Consider the following 21,589-nt stretch of genomic DNA (forward strand, 5'->3'; position numbering starts at 1 on the left):
TGATGCTGCCCATGACCACCTTCCTGGGGAAAGCTGGGAAAGCTTGCCTTACCCTACCTGTGGTCAGGGAGGAAGGCAAGACAAAATGACTGCTGACTTTGAGATGGAATTGAGTTTCTGGAAATATCTAGTCTCCATATCACAAAAGGAGATGGGCTGAGGGACCCTAGGCTACCCACATTGTTCAAGTAAACAACGCTTGGCAACCAGGGCTTGAACACATGAAGGGAAGTATTTCCCCAATTAAACATGAAACAACTTCAAAGGAAACCCAGCAGGCACTTCATGAATGAAGGGGCAGCTGTCTGAGACCAGCAGAATCGCAAGGCGAGAGCGGGGGCCAGGAAGGAGGGGGCAACGCCACACCTTAGGACTCGGTGCGGAATCGCGACGCTGCTTCAGAAGTTTGCTCTGTTTTCCCATTCCTCCATTCTCCCCAATAAAAGAGTCTTGTTATTGTTGGATAACAGACTTTGCAGCAACATTTTAAAATGCTAGATTTTATTTGTCCTAGGGTCTGCCAACACACACTGTAATTAAAATGTTGATTAGTAAACAGTTTAAATATATGACAGACAATGCAGTTAAAGCCTACAGTTAGGTCAATATGTGATTGAGATTTGCCATTTAAAAAATCTCATTTAAATTTTGCATACATTAATCACTACCATACTTCAAGGTTCTGATATCCACCTGACTACAATATTAAAATAAAACTTGCTGCCCCAGGGAAATCCTACTTATTCTTAATTGTTTCGAGGCTTTGATGGGCTTTTAATCTAAGATTAATTTATGCAATTTTAAATAACTCTTCTTATGATTAATAAGCTTGAAAATTAAAAGGAGTCTAAAGCAATTATAATGAGCATTTGGTCATAACCTCATTAGAAGAAGGAGTGAAGGATACAGCTCTGGAATTCTTACAAGACTACAATTTAAGGTTACTTTTAGAGAAGTCAAACGTAGTTCCTGAAATTGCAAAGGCAGGTTAGCAAAGGTCACTGTTAAAATGACGGCTAGCTAGATTAGCATACTAATGATTTTCTCTGATAGTGACAGAAAGGACACTGAAAAGAAGATGCAGAAAGAGAGACAAATGACATGCTGCCAAGAAGCCACAGGCTCTGAACTGGGTTTCCTGTTATTCTGGCTGGAGAACTTCATGGAATTTCAGAAAGAGCCAGGGGATTAGAACATCCCTATTTATAAATCAGTTTCAGCAAGAGTCTGGTCCACATGGAGCAAGCAGAGATCAGTCCTCTGTAGCCTGTTTGCCTGTTGTGCTGGGGTCACTGCCTTGCCTTGGATAGCAAGGAGATCAAACCAGTCAATCCTAAAGGAAACCAACCCAGAATACTCATTGGATGCTGAAGCTCCAATATTTTGACCATGTGATGTGAAGAGCTGACTCACTGGAAAAGACCCTGATGCTGGGAAAGATTAAGGGTAGGAGGAGAAAGGGACAACAGAGGATGAGATAGTTGGATGGCATCACTGATTCAATGGACATGAACTTGGGCAAAAACTCTGGAGACAGTGAGGGACAGGGAGGCCTGGTGTGCTGCAGTCCATGGGGTCATAAAGAGTTGGACAGGACTTGGCGACTGAACAATGACAACACTGCCTTGCCTAAGAACTAACAATGGCTTCCTGCGGCTGCAACTCCTCACTGTGTGCAAAGCCCTTCCGGAGCTGGCTCTCCGCTGAGCCACCCCTTCCTTTACAAAAAAAATTTGTTTTTTATGTGACCCATTTTTAAAGTTTTTATTGAATTTGTTATAATATTGTTTCTGTTTGGGATTATTTTTTGGCTGCGAGGCATATGTGATCTTAGCTCCCTGACTAGGGATCCTGCATGCTCTGCATTGGAAGGTAACGTCTTAACCGCTGGACCGTCAGGGATGTCCAGAACCACCATTTTAAAATTTCTATTTTCAAACAAATCCTACAGGTCTGGCCGGAGCTGAGATGTGTCCTTTGCCCACCCTCAGCCACCGTGTCATGAGCCCTCGCCCCAGCAGGCACATCAGCAGCACACAGCCCACCCCGCATTTTCTAGATGTCTCCTCTGGGTGTGTCCAGTCTGCTCCTTGAAGATCTGGATGTTTCTTACATTTCTTTTGAGCCCATCACAGCACCTCACAGACAGCACATTCTTGTTACTTAACTGTTTCATAATAATCCCTCCAACAAGATGTTCATAATACTGATACTAGAGGACTCACACAAAAAGTTAAGGCTTTATAATGACTGGGGAAGAACAACTCACAGAGATCTGTCTATCCCTAGCTCAGTTCAGTTCAGTCGCTCAGTCGTGTCCAACTCTTTGCGACCCTATGAATCGCAGCACGCCAGGCCTCCCTGTCAATCACCAACTCCTGGAGTTCACTCAAACTCATGTCCATCAAGTCGGTGATGCCATCCAGCCATCTCATCCTCTGTTGTCCCCTTCTCCACCTGCCCCCAATCCCTCCCAGCATCAGAGTCTTTTCCAATGACTCAACTCTTCGCATGAGATGGCCTACTGGAGTTCAGCCTCAGCATCAGTCCTTCCAATGAACACCCAGCACTGATCTCCTTTAGGATGGACTGGTTGGATCTCCTTGCAGTCCAAGGGACTTGCAAGAGTCTCCTCCAGCACCATAGTTCAAAAGCATCAATTCTTCGGTGCTGAGCTTTCTTTACAGTCCAACTCTCGCATCCACACATAACCACTGGAAAAACCATAGCCTTGACTAGATGGACCTTTGTTGGCAAAGTAATATCTCTGCTTTCCAATATGCTATCTAGGTTGGTCATAACTTTCCTTCCAAGGAGTAAGCATCTTTTAATTTCATGGCTGCAATCATCATCTGCAGTGATTTTTGGAGCCCAAAAAAATAAAGTTTGACAGTGTTTCCACTGTTTCCCAATCTATTTCCCATGAAGTAATGAGACCAGATTGAGAAGAGCTACCCCATGTCCGAAGTCAGGGGAGGCAGCCGAGAGAAGCAACCTCCATCCAAGGAGCGGTGGCTGCGTGGGCGCAGGAGGGCCGAGAGGAGCTACTCCATGTTCAAGGTCAGGAGGGGTGACCTTGTCCAAGGTAAGGAGCAGCAGCTGCGCTTCGCTGGAGCAGCCGTGAAGAGATACCCCACGTCCAAGGTAAGAGAAACCTAAGTGAGACAGTAGGTGTTGTGAGAGGGCATTAGAGGGCAGACACACTGAAACTATACTCACAGAAAACTAGTCAATCTAATCACACTAGGACCACAGCCTTGTCTAACTCAGTGAAACTAAGCCATGCTGTGTGGGGCCACCCAAGACAGACGGGTCATGGTGGAGAGGTCTCACAGAATGTGGTCCACTGGAGAAGGGAATGGCAAACTACTTCAGTAGTCTTGCCTTGAGAACCCCATGAACAGTATGAAAAGGCAAAATGATAGGATACTGAAGGAGGAACTCCCCAGGTCGGTAGGTGCCCAATATGCTACTGGAGATCAGTGGAGAAATAACTCCAGAAAGAATGAAGGGATGGAGCCAAAGCAAAAACAATACTCAGTCGTGGATGTGACTGGTGATAGAAGCAAGGTCTGATGATGTAAAGAGCAATATTGCATAGGAACTTGGAATGTTAGGTCCATGAATCAAGGCAAATTGGAAGTGGTCAAACATGAGATGGCAAGAGTGAACGTTGACATTCTAGGAATCAGCGAACTAAAATGGACTGGAATGGGTAAATTTAACTCAGATGACCATTGTATCTACTACTGTGGGCAGGAATCCCTTAGAAGAAATGGAGTAGCCATCATGGTCAACAAAAGAGTCTGAAATGCAGTACTTGGATGCAATCTCAAAAATGACAGAGTGATCTCTGTTCATTTGCAAAGGCAAACCATTCAGTATCACAGTGATCCAAGCCTATGCCCCAACCAGTAATGCTGAAGAAGCTGAAGTTGAACAGTTCTATGAAGACCTACAAGACCTTTTAGAACTAACACCCAAAAAAGATCTCCTTTTCATTATAGGGGAGTGGAATGCAAAAGTAGGAAGTCAAGAAACACCTGGAGTAACAGGCAAATTTGGCCTTGGAATATGGAATGAAGCAGGGCAAAGGCTAAAAGAGTTTTGCCAAGAGAACACACTGGTCATAGCAAACACCTTCTTCCAACAACACAAGAGAAGACTCTACAAATGGACATCACCAGATGGTCATTACCGAAATCAGACTGATTATATTCTTTGCAGCCAAAGATGGAGAAGCTCTATACAGTCAGCAAAAACAAGACCAGGAGCTGACTGTGGCTCAGACCATGAACTCGTTATTGCCAAATTCAGACTTAAATTGAAGAAAGTAGGGAAAACCACTAGACCATTCAGGTATGACCTAAATCAAATTCCTTATGATTATACAGTGGAAGTGAGAAATAGATTTAAGAGACTAGATCTGATAGACAGAGTGCCTGATGAACCATGGACAGAGGTTTGTACAGAAGACAGAGATCAAGACCCATCCCCATTGAAAAGAAATGCAAAAAAGAAAAATAGCTGTCTGGGGAGGCCTTACAAATAGCTGTGAAATGAAGAGAAGTGACAAGCAAAGGAGAAAAGGAAAGATATAAACATCTGAATGCAGAGTTCCAAAGAATAGCAAGGAGAGATAAGAAAGCCTTCCTCAGCGACCAATGCAAAGAAACAGAGGAAAACAACAGAATGGGAAAGACTAGAGATCTCTTCAATAAAATTAGAGATACCAAGGGGACATTTCATGTAAAGATGGGCTCGATAAAGGACAGAAATGGTATGGACCTAACAGAAGCAGAAGATATTAAGAAGAGATGGCAAGAATACACAGAAGAACTGTACAAAAAAGATCTTCATGACCCAGATAATCACGACCGTATGATCACTCACCTAGAGCCCGACATCCTGGAATGTGAAGTCAAGTGGCCCTTAGAAAGCATCACTATGAACAAAGCTAGTGGAGGTGATGGAATTCCAGCTGAGCTATTTCAAATCCTGAAAGATGATGCTGTGAAAGTGCTGCACTCAATATGCCAGCAAATTTAGAAAACTCAGCAGTGGCCACAGGACTGGAAAAGGTCAGTTTTCATTCCAATCCCAAAGAAAGGCAATGCCAAAGAATGCTCAAACTACCGCACAATTGCACTCATCTCACACTCTAGTAAAGTAATGCTCAAAATTCTCTAAGCCAGGCTTCAGCAGTACATGAACCATGAACTTCCAGATGTTCAAGCTGGTTTTAGAAAAGGCAGAGGAACCAGAGATCAAATTGTCAACATCCGCAGGATCATCAAAAAAGCAAGAGAGTTCCAGAAAAATATCTATTTCTGCTTTATTGACTATGCCAAAGCCTTTGACTACATGGATCACAATAAACTGTGGAAAATTCTGAAAGAGATGGGACTACCAGACCATCTGACCTGCCTCTTAAGAAACCTATATGCAGGTCAGGAAGCAACAGTTAGAACTGGACATGGAACAACAGACTGGTTCCAAATAGGAAAAGGAGTACGTCAAGGCTGTATATTGTCACCCTGCTTATTTAACTTATATGCAAAGTACATCATGAGAAACGCTGGGCTGGAAGAAGCACAAGCTGGAATCAAGATTGCTGGGAGAAATATCAATAACCTCAGATATGTGCAGATGACACCACTCTTATGGCAGAAAGTGAAGAGGAACTAAAAAGCCTCTTGATGAAAGTGAAAGAAGAGAGTGAAAAAGTTGGCTTAAAGCTCAACATTCAGAAAACTAAGGTCTATCCCTAAGAAACTACCAATTCACTAGACTCTACTACAAATGTCTACAATGTTTACTTGTTCTAGATTGCATTAAGCTCCACTAAGCATATTTGTCTTTCAAGAAGCTATGGATCAGACATGCCCAGGAACATCAGATGGAACGAATCAGAACCCAAAGAGGCTGAAGGATTTAGTGCCCCTACATATCTAGCACTTAACAGTTTAAACACTTTCACAAACTATTTTAATAGGGAAAACAACCACCCTTCAAGACTGGTATTAACTCTGTCATTTTATAGATGAAGAAGCTGAGGCTCAGTTAAGCTAAGTAACTGTTGATTACCCAGGAGAGGCTCTCCTGAAAAGAGAAATCCTGAAATTGCGTCTTCTGATAATCCAGATTAATGCTCTTTCCAATCTGCCATGTTGCTTCTCATCTTATGTTCACAACAGACTCACTTTCAAGATCGAGAGCCCATCTCTGGCCTCTGCAGACTTCACACACAGAGGACAGAGTATGTCCTGCTGGTTGTCAGCCACATACCTTTCCACTTCTACAACCATGGTTATGGAAACGAGTGGGGTCATGGGATCATCAACTCAATGGACATGAGTTTGAGCAAACTCTGGGAGACAGGGAAGGACAGGAGAGCCTGGTGTATTGCATTCTTTGGGGTTGCAAAGGGCTGAACACGACTGAGCGACTGAACGACGACAAATCCTATTAACAAGTCACAATCTGCGAGTGGAAGGAAAGCAAAGCGTCAGGAGGTAGGGAGTGATGCGCTGGTTCCTGCTGAGCAGCTGGGGGCTGGGGACGGGACTCTGGAGGGGCGGTACAGCCACCTCAGGCTTTAACTACTTTCCCACAGTCAGCCCCTCCCCTGCTGTCCAGGAGACAAGATTCTTCTTCATGATCTTAGAACGATCAGAAAAAAGACTCTAGGGGATGCAGGCTTCAGTAGTTGGGGCTCATGGGCTCAGCAGCTGTGGCTCCTGGGCTCCGGAGCACAGGCTCAACATTTGAGGCGCAGGGGCTTAGCTGTTCTGCGGCATGTGGGATCTTCTAGGACCAGGGATCGAACCCTTGTCTCCTGCACTGGCACATGGATTCTTTACCACTGGGCCACCAGGCAAGCCCATTGTTTTTTTCCTTGTGATGAGAACACTTAGGATTTACTCTCTTAACAACTTTCAAATATATCACATTAACTATAGTCGTTATTTTGTGCATCACATCCCTAGTACTTACTTATCTTAGAACCAGAAGTTTGTACCTTTTGACCATCTTTATCCAATTCACCCTTCCTCTGCCTCTAATCACCACAAATCTTTTTCCTATGAAATTTTTTTTTTAAGATTCCACATATCAGATTTTTGTCTTTGTCATTGTCTAACCTACCTCAAACATCATAATGCCCTAAAGATTCATCCATATTGTTGCTAATGGCAGAATTTCCTTTTTTATGGCTGGATAATATTCCACTGTGTATATATGTGTATCTATCTCACAACCTTTTTACTTATTCATCTGTTGATGGACACTTGGGTTGTTTCCATGTGTTGGCTGTTGTAAGTAATGCTGCTATGAGCATGGGGGTACAGGTATTTCTTTGACTTAGTGCTTTTGTTTCCTTCAGATACAGTCCCAGAAATGGAAATGCTGGATCACATGACAGCCCTATTTCCCATTGTTTAAGGAAGCTCCATACTGTTTTCCAGAGTAGCCTTACCAGTTTGCGATCCTACCAACACTACACAGGGTTCCCTTTTCTCCACATCCTTGCCAACACTTATCTCTGTCTTTTTAATGACAGCCATTCTAACAGGCATGGGGTGATACGTTCACTGTGGTTGTGATTTACATTTCCCTCCATAATTAGTGATGTACTTGCTGGCCATTCGTATAGCTTCTTTGGAAAAGCGTCTATTCAGGTGCTTTGCCTATTTAACTTATTGTAGATTTTTATTATTTATTTATGGCTGCACTGGGTCTTCACCGTGGTGCACAGGCTTTCTCCAGCTGGAGTGAGCAGGGGCCGACACACGGCTTAGTTGCCCTGCAGCATGTGGAATCTTCCTGGACCAGGGATTGAACCCATTTCCCCTGTCCTGGCAGGCAAGTTCTTAACCACTGGACCACCAGGGAAGTCCTCCTTTGCCTTATTTTTAAATTGGTTTGTTTTTCTTGCTTTTGAGTTGTATGAGTTCTTTATATATTTTGGATATTAATCCCTTATCAGGTACACTGTTTGCGAATATTTTTTTCTCCTTCTGAAGAGTGTCTTTTATTTAGTTCTTTTCGATCATCCAGTCAAGAGAGATTACTGAATAGCTACTTTGTGCCTTGTATTGTGTCGGCTGGCTCAGTGGTAAAGAACCCGCCTGCCGATGCAGGAGGCACGGGTTTGATCCCTGGGTCAGAAAGATCCCCTGGAGAAGGAAATGGCAATCCACTCCAGCATTCTTGCCTGGGAAATCCCATGGACAGAGGAGCCTGGAGGGCTACAGTCTGCGGGGTTGCAGAGTCGGACAAGACTAACTGACTAAACAGCTCTGCCAGCTGCAGGGATGCAGTGTCTTCCTCACCACACTGTTAAGCTCCTGGAGGGCAAGGCTGGTGTTTCGGCAGTCTCTGTATTCCTACAGCTGTGCAACTCAAGGAAGTGGTCTGGGGGCCACTTGCCACTAGTTTGCAAGAAGATAAGAAGCTATGCTAGGAAGTAAATCAGCACACAGCTTTTTCACAGAGAAAATTTTGCTATAAAAAACTGTCAGGTGAACTAAACAGAAAACTTCCATACGTGCTTGATTTATATTCTAGCACAAACTCCTCATCTTGTGTTCAAGAAACTGTTCAGATATTACCATTAGTCCATGGTCTGTATCTGCTAAGTTGCTTCAGTCCTGTCCGACTCTGTGCGACCCCAGAGATGGCAGCCCACCAGGCTCCCCCGTACCCGGGATTCTCCAGGCAAGAACACTGGAGTGGGTTGCCATTTCCTCCTCCAATGCATGAAAGTGAAAAGTGAAAGTGAAGTCGCTCAGTCATGTCAGACTCTAGCGACCCCATGGACTGCAGCCCACCAGGCTCCTCCATCCATGGGATTTTCTAGGCAAAATACTGGAGTGGGGTGCCATTGCCTTCTCTGGGTCTGTATCTGAGTAGCACTAAACTGTAGCACCTAGCAACCTATTCCGCATATAGAACGTGCTCAGTAAGGTTTGCTGAGTTAAAAGAAATTTCTCCCAAACTCAAAGAGTAATATCACTTAGAAGCTGCTCATTTCTATAATTGTGATAGTAAACTAAAAAGGAGAGAAGGTTTTGTGGCCAGATAAACTGCAGAACATGCTCTGCCTTCAGTGTTTGCCATAGATTGATGAAGCCAGAAAGCCGGAAGAGCTCACGAACTTTCACAGCTTCTCTTCAGAGAAACAGACAGGTGCAAACTGCTGGTGATACGTCCTCTCTTCCTACTTGGTTTATCTGCACTGAGGTTTAGGCCCCAGCCAGGCCCCAGCCGCTGTGTCCAGACACCAGCTCTCTGCTCCAACCACAGCCCTCCAGATGCAGGACGAGGCCCAGGTGGAGGGGGATAGAAGGGTGAGCTGAGTAAGCACCCTGGAAGGATGAACAAGCACGACTGCTGCCATTCTATGTCTCTCTGGGGGAATCTGTTTCAGTTTTGTTTGGATTGCCCTACCTGCCACTGTCACAACCGTAAGAACAGCCCTCTGCCCACTATGCACCAACATCAGCTTTGATGTAGTGCAGAGCAGCCCTGCATTCTTCCTGGCTGTGTGACTCTAGGCAAGTCAATTATCCTCTCTGAGCCCCAATTCAATGTATCAGTAAAACGGGAATAAGAATCATCTTCATAGTGTTTGTGTGAATGTCAGATGAGATACGATATACAAAAGATCTCTGTAAATACATGCATATTTAAAACTGTGATCTGTTAAGCTTAATTCTTCTCTCTAAAGTAAAGCTTTTCTTTCTTTAAGGTTAAAAATTAGAAGACTGAATTTATCTGCAGCCACAAGTTGTATGCAACAGTTGCTCCCATTTCAAGTAATTTCAGAGAAAATAGGTATAGTATGGATTTTGACTAGTGTGTATATTAGATATAAGCTGTGTCTCACGTATGTGCAGAGAGTCATACTCTCACAAAAATACCCCAATGTCCTGCAACGCGTGGCTCAGTTGTGACCCCATTCACAAAGCCTCCCCAGGCAACCCTGCCTGGAAGAAATCTTGCCTTTCTCAGAGCTCATTGAACCTGTTAAATTCATATCACTTCAGTTCAATAATTATTTATTGAGCATTCAATGTGGGGCTAGGGATTGGGCTAAAGCTGAGGTACAAAGATAAAGATGACTTGATCTTTTCCTGTAGGAACCCGTGGTCTTGCTTATGGCCTGTTACATTACTGCCATAAAGTGTGAAGAAAGCACTGAGCGACTTCATTTTCACTTTCCACTTTCATGCACTGTAGAAGGAAATGGCAACCCACTCCAGTGTTCTTGCCTGGAGAATCCCAGGGACAGAGGAGCCTGGTGGGCTGCTGTCTATGGGGTCACATAGAGTCGGACACAACTGAAGCGACTTAGCAGCAGCAGCAGAGGTACTCAGCCAGAAAGAAGGGTGGCACACAACAGGAAGCCAGCAGCCCTACTGAAGGAGGCCTGGCAAACCTTCAGGGGCTGAGCCAGTGGGGTTTTGCGGGCCGAGTAGGAGCTCACCACATGGGTAAGGAAAGCACATTCTTGATGGAAGAAACGGCACATGATATGACCGTGTGAGGATGCCTCATGCGTTAATGGACTGTCAGGCTGTTAGGGCATAGGCTGCGTGTACGGGAGCACAGTGAGGTGGAGGGCCAGGTGAAGGCAGGCAGGAGTAGGTGCAGGAGGGCCTTTGGCAAGTCTGTCTATCCTGCGCTTGGCTGTTCATGTCCTCGTATTCCTTGCTAGACTGGAAGCTGGTTGAAGGCAGGAGGCAAGATTGACAGTGTTTCCTCGGCATCAGTCAGGACGCTCTGCCCAGAGTAGACACTCAACAAAGGAGGGTGGGTGTGTGCTGAGACGCACAGGTGTGACATCCTCTTCCTGTCTCACAAGAGCAGAAGAGGCTGCTGAAATACAAATCTGCAGCAGACGTGCAGTGCGTTACAATTCAGCCGGCCCCGAAAAGCTAGCCTCATGCCTGCCGTTGGTACTTAACCCACTTTCCAGATGACACGCACTGCTGCCTGCACAGGTGAGCTGGAAAGGGGGCCATTTCCAAAGGCGGGAAGCCGAGCTGCCCAGCCAGGGCTCTGCTGACCTCCCTGACAGGGGAAGGCAAAGCTCGTTTAGGAGAAAGAACTTTCTAGCCCTGGAGCTGGCGCCTCAAGCCCGGCAAACACCAGCATTCCAGGGCTGCTGATTTGCCTTCCCGAGAGCGAGAGTATTCCAGAGGCAAGCCTGTGGCTTAAAAAAAAAAAAATCATGTTTAATTTAAAAATTAGAAAGTGGAGCAGGCTGTGAGCACAGGGGTTGATTGAAACAAAATTTAAATTCCTGTCAAGCCCATTTAAACACGGGGGCCCTTCATAGACAATTAGCTGCTCCCTGTGAATGCTGAATAAACTCAGGCCTGGTCACTGCGAGCAGAGAGGCACCTACTGTGAGGCGCTGAAAAAAAAATTAACTAAAATCAGGCTGTATGAAATATTCAGCCTTCCAGTATATCACAGGGGTTTGAAAGTGTAAACAAGACAAAAATCGATTCCTTAGTGCCCTCAAATCAAGCCCCCAAAATGGTTAGGGCATCTGTTTCTGCTAAATTTTGTTTACATCGGCAGATTTGCCTTAATTGCAGTTGTTTATTTCTCATTGTCCCTGGGGCCCTAATCTCCCGATTACTAATACTTAACACTCATTTCACATCTAAAGCTACTTCTAATCCTCAACAGGTTTTGGGGGCTCTTAAAATTATTGAAACCACAGAGGCGGGAGAGACAGCCTCTTTGTGAAAGGAACATGTTCTTGTCTACTACCAGCTGGGCCCAATCATCACCAGGCATGGCTACAACAAAGGTGCTAAGAGGCTCTGCCACAGACTGCTGCTCCACTGGGATTCAGAGGACAAAAAGGAGCTTTGATGGAAAAATCCGAACAACAGGCTAAAGCAGTCCAGCCAAATAAAGTTACTGTCATAATCAAATGCTGTCAATCACCATGAAAATCCAATTAAAAATGTCTCAGCACAGCCCTCTTAAGTGGAAAAATGCACCCTATGTATACAAATTTTTGTCAACTCCACACTAGTCCCACAGTGAGAAAGTCCTCCTATTCACTGAACCCCCCCTCCCCCACCCCCAAGTTTAGAAAGAGATGCGGGTCATTCAGAAGCAGTCTGAGGGAGCTGCGAGGCACACAGGCTATTGGTATACAATTAAGAGTTAATCGGGTTCTATTTGAAAATTCCATTTTTATTTGTGTTGAGGGAACCTTTGCACGAATGAACGAATGGTAACTTATTCTCCTACTTCAGAATCAGTGACCGTTTATATTAAGAGAGCGGAGAAACAGTAAGCCAGGATACTGGAAAGAAACGAGTCCATGCTCCGGCAAATGTCCCTCGGTAGACTATGGCCTAATGTTCAATTCTAATCTTGAAAATTAAATAGAGGACAGAAAGCCCAAATGTCTCCGCTGCCTTTCTGCAGTCTCTTAAACGGCTAAGTGAACCTCAAGTTATCTGCAGGCAGATCTGACCCCCCAAATAGCTGTCTACAGAAGCCCTCACTGAAACCACACAGCTCCTGGTCCCCCAAGGTCTCTCTTGAAACTGCTACAAATTAAAAAGCAAACAACCTATTAAATAAATCCAGCTGGTTACAACTGTAAATAGGTGGCTTCTAATAACTTTCCAGCCCTTGAAATTCCTGGCTAGATTCATTCATTATTGATAAGTATTGCGTCGATTTATTGGAGTGCTGTTGATGTTGTTTGGTTGCTAAGTTGTGTCCGACTTTTTGTGACCCCATGGACTGTAGTCCACCAGGCTTTTCTGTCCATGGGATTTCCCAGGCCAGAATACTGGAGTGGGTTGTGAATTCCTCCTCCAGAAGATCTCCCCGACCCAGGGATCAAACGTGTGTCTCCTGAATTGGCTGGTGGATTCTTTACCACTGAGCCACCAGGGAAGCCCTTATTGGAGTGTACTTACAGGAAAACATGTACTTACAGGAAATAGATGGGGACACAGTAGAAACAGTGTCAGACTTTATTTTTTTGGGCTCCAAAATCACTGCAGATGGTGATTGCAGCCATGAAATTAAAAGACGCTTACTCCTTGAAAGGAAAGTTACGACCAACTTAGATAGCATATTCAAAAGCAGAGACATTACTTTGCCAACAAAGGTCCGTCTAGTCAAGGCTATGGTTTTTCCAGTAGTTATGTATGGATGTGAGAGTTGGACTGTGGAGAAAGCTGAGCGCCGAAGAATTGATGCTTTTGAACTGTGGTGTTGGAGAAGACTCTTGAGAGTCTCTTGGACTGCAAGGAGATCCAACCAGTCCATCCTAAAGGAGATCAGTCCTGGGTGTTCTTTGGAAGGAATGATGCTGAAGCTGAAACTCCAATACTTTGGCCACCTCATGCAAAGAGTTGACTCACTGGAAAAGACCCTGATGCTGGGAGGGATTGGGGGCAGGAGGAGAAGGGGATGACAGAGGATGAGATAGCTGGATGGCATCACCGACTCGATGGACATGAGTTTGTGTGAACTCCGGGAATTGGTGATGGACAGGGAGGCCTGGCATGGTCTCAAAGAGTCGGATATGACTGAGCGACTAAACTAACTAACTACAGGAAAACAAGTTTGCTGCTTTCAGTAGCAATTCCCAAGTCATAGAGACTGGGCTTCAGGATTGTTTTATATTCCCCCCACAAGTGGCTGAATGACTGGATTTTTCAGCCTCATCTATTATTCCCAAGGACTGGGGGGCAGGGTGGCTCACATCTGACATGGTGATAGAAGACCTTGGGGTCCCCTGCCATCAATCTAACGAATGAATCTAATCTAATGAAAAACGTGCTGGCCAGGTGGTCTCCTCTAAGTCTTGACTCTCTAATGACCTTTTGACTTGGAAGGAACTGTCAAAGGTGAATTCTCAAGTGGTCAGAACACACGCCAAAGATCACAGGTGCTCTGAGCAAGGACTGCTTCACACTTTCTTGCTCTTCCTGTCCTTCCAGGGTGGACAGCAGAGCCCTGGTGCCTGTTTTGATGGGTCTGGCTGTACTGGTTGTTAAAACCTGAGAATGGTATCTAAGCAAACAATGTGATATCCCAGAAATTCTATTATTTTGGAACCAAATGATTTTCCCACATGACCTCTCATAGCAGAAAGTCAAACAAGAATCTCTGATCAGACCATGTAGTTCTAGTGTGGCCATCCTAACTCATACTGAATATCAGAGCCCAGGATGGCTTGCTCTTGGGTGAGTTTCCCCAACTTTACTCTGAGTTCCTAGAGAACAGGGACACACGATGTCATATTTGTCTTTATGTCTAATACAGTGTTTTATTACAATGAAGTAGAACGAGTGGCACATGCAAAGAATAATCAATAGTGCTATCTCTTCTTTTAGTCAGAACGGAGAACATGCCTGAATGACAGCCACATACGACTAAGCTAGGAACTGAATTAAAGATCAGGCTCTTCTTTCAAGGAGCTCACAATCTAGTTGTAAGGAGAAAAAAATGGTGTCAAACCAGTGAGTTTCACTTGGACAGTTTTTAAAAGCAGCAGCAACAAAAAGAGCCCCCAGGACCTGCTCCCTGGTCCAAATGCCAGAGATTCTCTGACTTGGATTGGGATCTGGGCAGTTTCTTTTAAAATCCACTCAGATGATTCTGATGAGTTAGGAACCCCTGCACCACATGGACCAAGCTGTGAATTTACCATGAATATATATTTTATGTGATGAAGTGCTGTTTCAAGTTGGAGACAATAAATGGTGGAGGGATTCTGAGCAGGGAGCAGGCACTGTGAAACAGAGGAGTGGGGAAGGCTACAGGGAGGACGAAGGCGAAGTCTGAAGACGGTGGGGAGAAGGGCATTCTAGGCTGAGGCCACCACCCAAATAACAGAAACTCCCTGTGAACTGAGCAACCTCAAAGGAGGAACAAATGCAGAATCCACTCAGAAGACCCAGCTCAGCCTGGGCAAATGCGGCAGAACACTGAAGAGGCCCCACTGCTGCATACACTGCATCCGAGGCGATGAAGCTGTTCCTGTGGCCAGGGCTGTGCAGCCACATTTCAGGGCTGCGCCCTGAAATGATGCTGGGAAGATGGCAGTCAGCTCAGTAAAACAAGAAAGAAGACTTGCAGGCAGGAGTTCAAAAATCGCAATCTTAAACAGGCAAATCATCACCATATTAAGACATCGGACTTGACTGATGGAGGAAAAAAGTTATCCTTAACTGGGAAATTAAAACTGTCAGATCACTATGATCAAGGAATGACAGATTTTTATCTATCTGTATATCTCTGGCTATGTGCATATATACAAATACATTCACACGTATACACATGCATTTATCTGCTAAAGTCTGGTGAAAAGATTAAGCAGTCACATGAAAAAACAAAGCTTACTTTCTGGGGTTATAATCTCTCTGTTCTCGCTGAAGTGCTAACATGTCATCAAAAATTCAAATTAAAGCTGTCTGATTCAGTGTGATCTCAAGCATCCAGACAGTGATTCTGCCGTTGTAATTATGTGCAATTAAAAACTAAAATCAACTTCTTACTAGTGCCTTCCCATTTATAAGCAGACACAAAACAGATGATTTTAACGGCCTTTAAAACTTGAAAATAATAATAATAATAATAAATTCATTACGTGGTTGTCAAATGGACCCTATGTGGAGCCCCTGGGCTTCTGTGAAGTCTTTTGTGCTCGGAGAAAATATTTAGTTGAAGTTTCAATATTATCCAGTTTCCCTCTGCAAATCTGGGGTGTCCTGGCCAATGAGCTGATGTGCACTTTCCAAAGAAAAACCAAAAGCAAAAATGGTGTCTGCAAGAACTGGAGGTTAGACACACGTGTAAGTCTGGCCCTAAGGGTCTATTTTTAATACATGGTCCACGTGACGCAGCAAACTAGCTAAAGGGAGTAAACTACCACCAAGTTCAGAATCGCTTGTTAAACCACCACTAGCAGCTTAAAAAGCTTAGATTACAAGCACATGGTCCATGAGCGCTGGGCAAGGCGCTATGTGCGTGGCAATGTGCCTTTCCTCATTTTTGTGCTTAGGGACTCAGTAAGCACTGGACCAAAATAAAGTGGAACTTCATCTTTGGTCCGGTTAGTAGAATATGGTGATGATGCTGAATTTTATCTGAATCCTAGGCTTCCAGAAAGCAGTAATAAGTGAGGAATCTCCCTACTTCCATGTTAGCTCCAAAGACTAGCTGCTCTCACAGAGATAAGACCCCTGTCCATCCTTCCGTAAGGTTGGCAGCTAACTCCCTGGTTCACCTGCCTCCATAACCTTGGCTCCCTCCCTTTGCTTTGAGACACTCCTCACTAAAAAACAATTCTCCCTATTGCAACAGCCTGACTACAATCATCTCCTTAACCATCCAGTGCATTCTGTGGGTTTGAGTCCCATAATAAAGCCATTTGGTCTGAACCCAGAAGTCACACTGGAATTTGAGTGCTGGAGATAAAAATCCTAACATGATGGTTTTCCCAATTTTTAAAACGGACCCTGCCCAATTTATCGCATACCTGGATTCACTTAGAGAACAACGCACCAGCCTATCTGAAAATGTAATTATAATCAGGTTTTGGATAAGCAGAAAAGCTACCAGTGACAATGTAATTTAGAGGAGTTAAACAAGTTAACATCTCTTTGCAAGTAATTAAATGTTTAAACAGATTCTTCTGGAACAGTTTGGTGTTTATTAGCCCCCAAACAATACCACCTCCAGTACATAAAGCCTTTTCTGAGAAATGAGATGCCTTCAAGTTTGCAGCTGCTGGAATTCAGATGAAGGGGGGAAAAAAAATCTTTCTAAAAGCACTATTTTGATTATAACTGACACTCCTCCCGCAAGACCCATACTTGCTTCTCTGGGGTTTCCAGCCCTGCTATTTACTTGCTTTCTAAGCAAAATGTCAAATTTCAATTGCAAACTGCACTCTGTGTTTCTTCTCAGGTGCCTGAGTGGAAAACCAAACCTGAGGAAATGCTGAACGAGGATGCCCTGCTCTGGAATGTACCAGGAAATGCACAAAGTACCAGGCATGATTATGGGAACCTGAGGAGAAAACCCATGTTTTTAAACAATTACTAAAGCAGTATAGTAACAGCATAAAGACAATTTCTGCGCCAGCTTGTTGCTCTGAAATTCTCTCTGCCACTGAACAGCTAGAACAGATAATAACTATTAGTAAATCAAACTCCTCTGCAATATCCAGCTGTGCCTCACACATTTACATACAGATAGAATGGGTATATGTTTTTAATATGTATGTGGTACGTACTTGTACCACAGCCGAAGCGCATGGTACAAAGGAGGAGGAGAATGGCAATCGGATCAGCATGAGATAATAAAGTGGCCTAGATAAAGTATTAGCCAGCGATTGATCTCAAACCGGGAGGCGGCTTTTCTGACCTGATTACTTACTATGCATAGATTCCATTAAATAGAGCTTAGACATGGAAAGCTTCTGGAAACACTCTAAATGCATAGAAGGATCTACAGCGCTCTGAACCTAAATTGTAACTGCATAGGTGCCCATGGCCCACACCATCCTGGCTTGAGTCAAGGCCCACATTCAGGATAGGCTGAGAGGTTAAAGGGCCGCCTGACAGCTGGTGGGAAGCCCGGCCGCCGAGTCCCACAGGGAGGGCCCATCCCTTTCCTTCCCTCCCCCATGCCAGCAAGCATTTCACCCTCCAAATGAAGGCCCCCCTCCGGAGCAGCTCGCCTGGTCTTGGCCACAGAGCTCCTGTGATCAAAGTGGGAAGGAAGTGAGGAGCTGAACAATCACTTAGGGTCACGGTCCCCCTTTGAAAAACTGATGACAGCCATGAATTTCTCTTTAAAAGAAAAACGCATTCCCCACAAGCATATGGTTTGGGAGTAATTTCAGGGGCTCTAACAGACTTCCGGAAGTCACTGACCCTAGGTCAAGCACTACTTATCTAGTCCATCCCTTTCATTCTCAGAAGAGGACACAGAGAGTGGGGAGGGACTAGGGACCCACTGACCAGGGAAGGGAGGCTTTTCTGCTAAATCAGCCTGACCTTTACTATAAAGGGACCTGGAAGGAAGATTAATTCCTCAGAAGGAATTCTCTGTGGTTTATACAAATGGTCTATACAGCAAGGTTGCTCACCATGTGCCTTTTACTTAAAAATATGTAAACATATTATCTGAATAGCCAAGCTAGCCATGCACCTCTCCATCTCTATGCCTTCATCTCAGGTCGTCTCTCTCCCTGAACGCAGGGGTAGGATCCTTAATGCTTTGCTTCCCTCAATCTTCCCAATTGACATTTGGGAAACCTTCCCCACTGCCTGCACATCACCATCCTCTCCTGTCTTGTTGCAATCCCATCAACGCTTTCCGCCTGGCAGAGGCTGCCCTTTCCCCACAGAAGCTGGAACACCCTTGCTTGGTTGTCTGACGCCTCCGAACACTGTCTGCCACTTCCTCAGAGTTTCTGCAGTGTGGAAACTTACTTTGCTAAGTTTGTTGGTCTTCAGTCACAGAGCTGGGGCAGCACTGATGTAGGTCTTTCCTGTGCTTTATATCAGGGTGACTTAAAATTGGGTTAATTATGGAATCATCATCAGAGGAGCAGAAAGAGTGTGTGTGGGGGGGTTCCTATCTGTCTGAATGTTCCTTGCTGCCCACATGGCTGGTTTTCCTTTGCTTAAAGTTAGCAATAACTAGCTTTAAACAACAACTTGAAGAATTACTCATGACACAACTCGGAAGGCACTGAGGAGAGGGAAGATCTTTCCCAAGGATGAAGGACTTTCCTATAAGTGAGCAGGAGTCCACTCAGGAGAATTTATTCAAGAAAAAAGGTACTGATGGGTGGGTGGCTGCTTCTATGTCAAGTCAAAGTTTTCAGACCTGGATACTAGGGTTCCTTCTACTAGAAGTGGAATTTCTTAACAGATTGCCCAGCATGTGGTGAATATATTGCCTACCTGAACCCAACCTTTGTGGGTCTGTGACTCCAGGAGGCCAGTGTCAATGGGATTCCCGTTGCAGCAGCACTGGAGGTTTCACATTGCTCTGAAAAGGTCTGGGGGCTCGGCAGACTCATGCTTTGCCCATCCTTTCCTCTGCCCGGAATGACTCCTTGCAAACTCTCTATTAAAATTCAATCCAACCTCCAAAGGCCCTTTTCAAATGCCACCTTCTCCACATAGCTTTTCCCCATTTCTGTGGATCCCCACAGACCTCTGCAATTCTTTTCTGTAGTTAGTTTATTCTAGTTACTTGCATAGGTGCCTCACCCTCTGCAACACTGTCTGTGTGAGGCGTACTCTGTGTCTTCTGCTGAGTCTAGCACAGGACTTTGCACATAATAGTCGGTATGTATCTACCGAATTCAGTTGTCTGCCTGCTTCTGTGATCTCTCAAGCTGATGTGGATGCCAATGATGAGAATTCTGAGTTAATTCTTTATGTAGTTTAAGGGCTATGCGCCAGAAAACAGTACCAGTTCCTGTGGATCCTGGCTGGCCTCCCCCAAATGTGAACATCAAGCGAATTTCTTAGTCCAATTTTAAGACATTTCCACTTAGAACAGAAAAACTGTAGCCATCTTAGGAATAACCATGCAAAGCAGAGAGAATTAAATAGCTAAATGGCTAAATGAGTTCTAACACTCTAGAGCCTAAACCTGAGTTTTACATTTCATCTTTTAAGAATGACATGGTCAAAAACTGCAAAGATGATGATTTTTAAGACTCAAGTATTCTCATATGTAAGGCGACTGCCCCAAATAAAACGACAAAAACCACCTGAGCACTCGCCACATGCACAGCCCAGGCCCAGAGGTGAGGGAGATTCGGCACACCTCTCCCTGTATCCTCATTTACTAAGGCTGAGACTTGTCAGGGACACTCTCAAGTTCATGTAAGAGTTTCTTGACGAGTCTGTAACTTTCGATATTTCTGTCCAACTTCACCTCTGATGTTCTCCCTTGGATCTAGAAAAGGCAGGCCCATAGGGAAATCTCAGCAATCCTGCAGTCTTCACAGCCGATGTGGCCCAAGCTGTGCAGACCATGTTGGTATCCTGCTGGCTGGAGTCACCGGGCTTGGGAGATAAACTGCTCTTTCTGTGAAAGGCAGGCCCCCACCCACAGTGACAAATGGGCTCTACAGTTCATGCATTCCAGAGAATGCTCTCAGCTTCCAGATGGGAGCACCGTCAAATAGGTTGTAGACGGAGAGAGAAAAGGAAAAATTAAAGCCATTAATATGCTGGAAGGAAGAGAGAGACTGGCTCCTTTAAGGGGATCCCTAGGATGTGACTCAGGTTTGTCAAGCCAGGGACAGCCCTCTTTCTTTCTTACCCCCTAGGGGGTCCAATATTTGGGCTCAACCCCCTTGACCGCAGAGGCCTCACATGCACTTCTTTGTTCCTGTCCCCTCACAGAGGCTGTGCTAAGGCAGGGTGTGCCTCCCTGCTGCTGCACCTAGGGGAATAAACTCACTCAAATCAAACTGTGAGCAGTACCAGAAATAATGTTAAATTAAGTATAGGATGGTGCTTCCTGTGACTAAATTTTTCATTGCATCTTATTGATTTATTGATATTTATTAATTAAAAATGTGGGACAGCACACACCAGGGCATATCGTTGTAAAGAGATATATCGGAATATGTCTCCCTTGTCTCTCTCCACGCACACAGCCAGCCACGTGTGCTGGCTTCCAGGGCACTGACGGCACGGGCCCTTCAGCCTTGTCTTTACGACTGGCCACCCTGGAGTGGCGCTCCCCACCAACACAGACATCCGGATGCATTTATCAGTGTATGTATGATCTGCAGATGTTTTATTTATAAGTGGCCAACTCACTGCAGCATTGAAACACGCGTTTACACATATATATCTGTTTTATGAAACCCTATTCCTTTGTTTTAATAGCTGAGCTATCCAGCCATAGCATGATAATGTACAAGGTAAATGGGTCTCCATCTCTAGAACCTGTTCCAAGTTTCCTCAAATGTGACTAACTACATGAATTTCCCAACCATCAGAGACCTCCTCATCAAAAAAAAAAAAAAAGAAAAGAAAAAAAAAAGATGAGTTTATTCTAGACATGCAACCTGCACAGTATAAATTGCAGGGGTTTTAGGGGTGAACTTTAACTTGAAACTACCATGAAAACTGAGATTTTGCTCCAGGGGTAACATGAAGAAAACTACCTTCCTGGAAAGCACATATGATGTAGAAGGGAAACACACTGCTATATTACATTTGGGGATGAAAACTGTTTTACATAGAAGTTTGGGTGTTTAGAGTATTTACAAGGATGAAATACAAAGGCTAAAAACCTTTGAATTGATATCATAAATTGCTTTTTATTTAAAGTGGTGAGAGAAAACTGATCAGAATTCATCCTGATTGCAACAATCTAGAGACAAGGAATGGTATGCAAGACATCAGAAAGAGGAGACGATAATTATTATTTACCAATGCTCGACGCTAACGTTATTCTAACAGCTTGTGCATTGTCAAATCAACAATCTGCACTAAATAAATGACCATTTGGGAATTTGTTAGGGAACGACTCTGTTCCTCTC

The 21,589-nt window shown here is 44.5% G+C and overlaps 1 protein-coding gene and 1 long non-coding RNA gene across 9 annotated transcripts in view; one reads left to right on the forward strand and one right to left on the reverse strand.

The window, feature by feature from the left end:
• MAP2K5 (mitogen-activated protein kinase kinase 5) overlaps positions 1-21,589 on the reverse strand; it is a 266,618-nt gene that overhangs the window by 21,574 nt on the left and 223,455 nt on the right. For 2 of the 8 annotated variants that reach the window (XM_044925390.1, XM_044925388.1), the window contains one exon: positions 20,218-21,420. The exons of 3 other annotated variants lie outside the window; for them this stretch is intronic. In XM_044925390.1, the coding sequence (XP_044781325.1) occupies positions 21,253-21,420 (168 nt within the window). In that variant the 3' untranslated portion in view covers positions 20,218-21,252. Of the gene's footprint in view, positions 1-15,093; positions 20,192-20,217; positions 21,421-21,589 lie in introns of those variants that run through there. 3 more of the 8 variants (XM_044925393.1, XM_044925389.1, XM_044925387.1) reach the window with 3 other exon arrangements.
• LOC112587919 lies at positions 9,222-17,092 on the forward strand. Its single transcript, XR_003112445.2, has 3 exons — positions 9,222-9,350; positions 9,752-9,837; positions 16,969-17,092. It is a non-coding gene; the product is annotated as an uncharacterized LOC112587919 (long non-coding RNA).

This window comes from Bubalus bubalis, chromosome 11 (genome assembly GCF_019923935.1).
Source record: "Bubalus bubalis isolate 160015118507 breed Murrah chromosome 11, NDDB_SH_1, whole genome shotgun sequence".
Classification (NCBI taxonomy): Eukaryota; Metazoa; Chordata; class Mammalia; order Artiodactyla; family Bovidae; genus Bubalus; species Bubalus bubalis.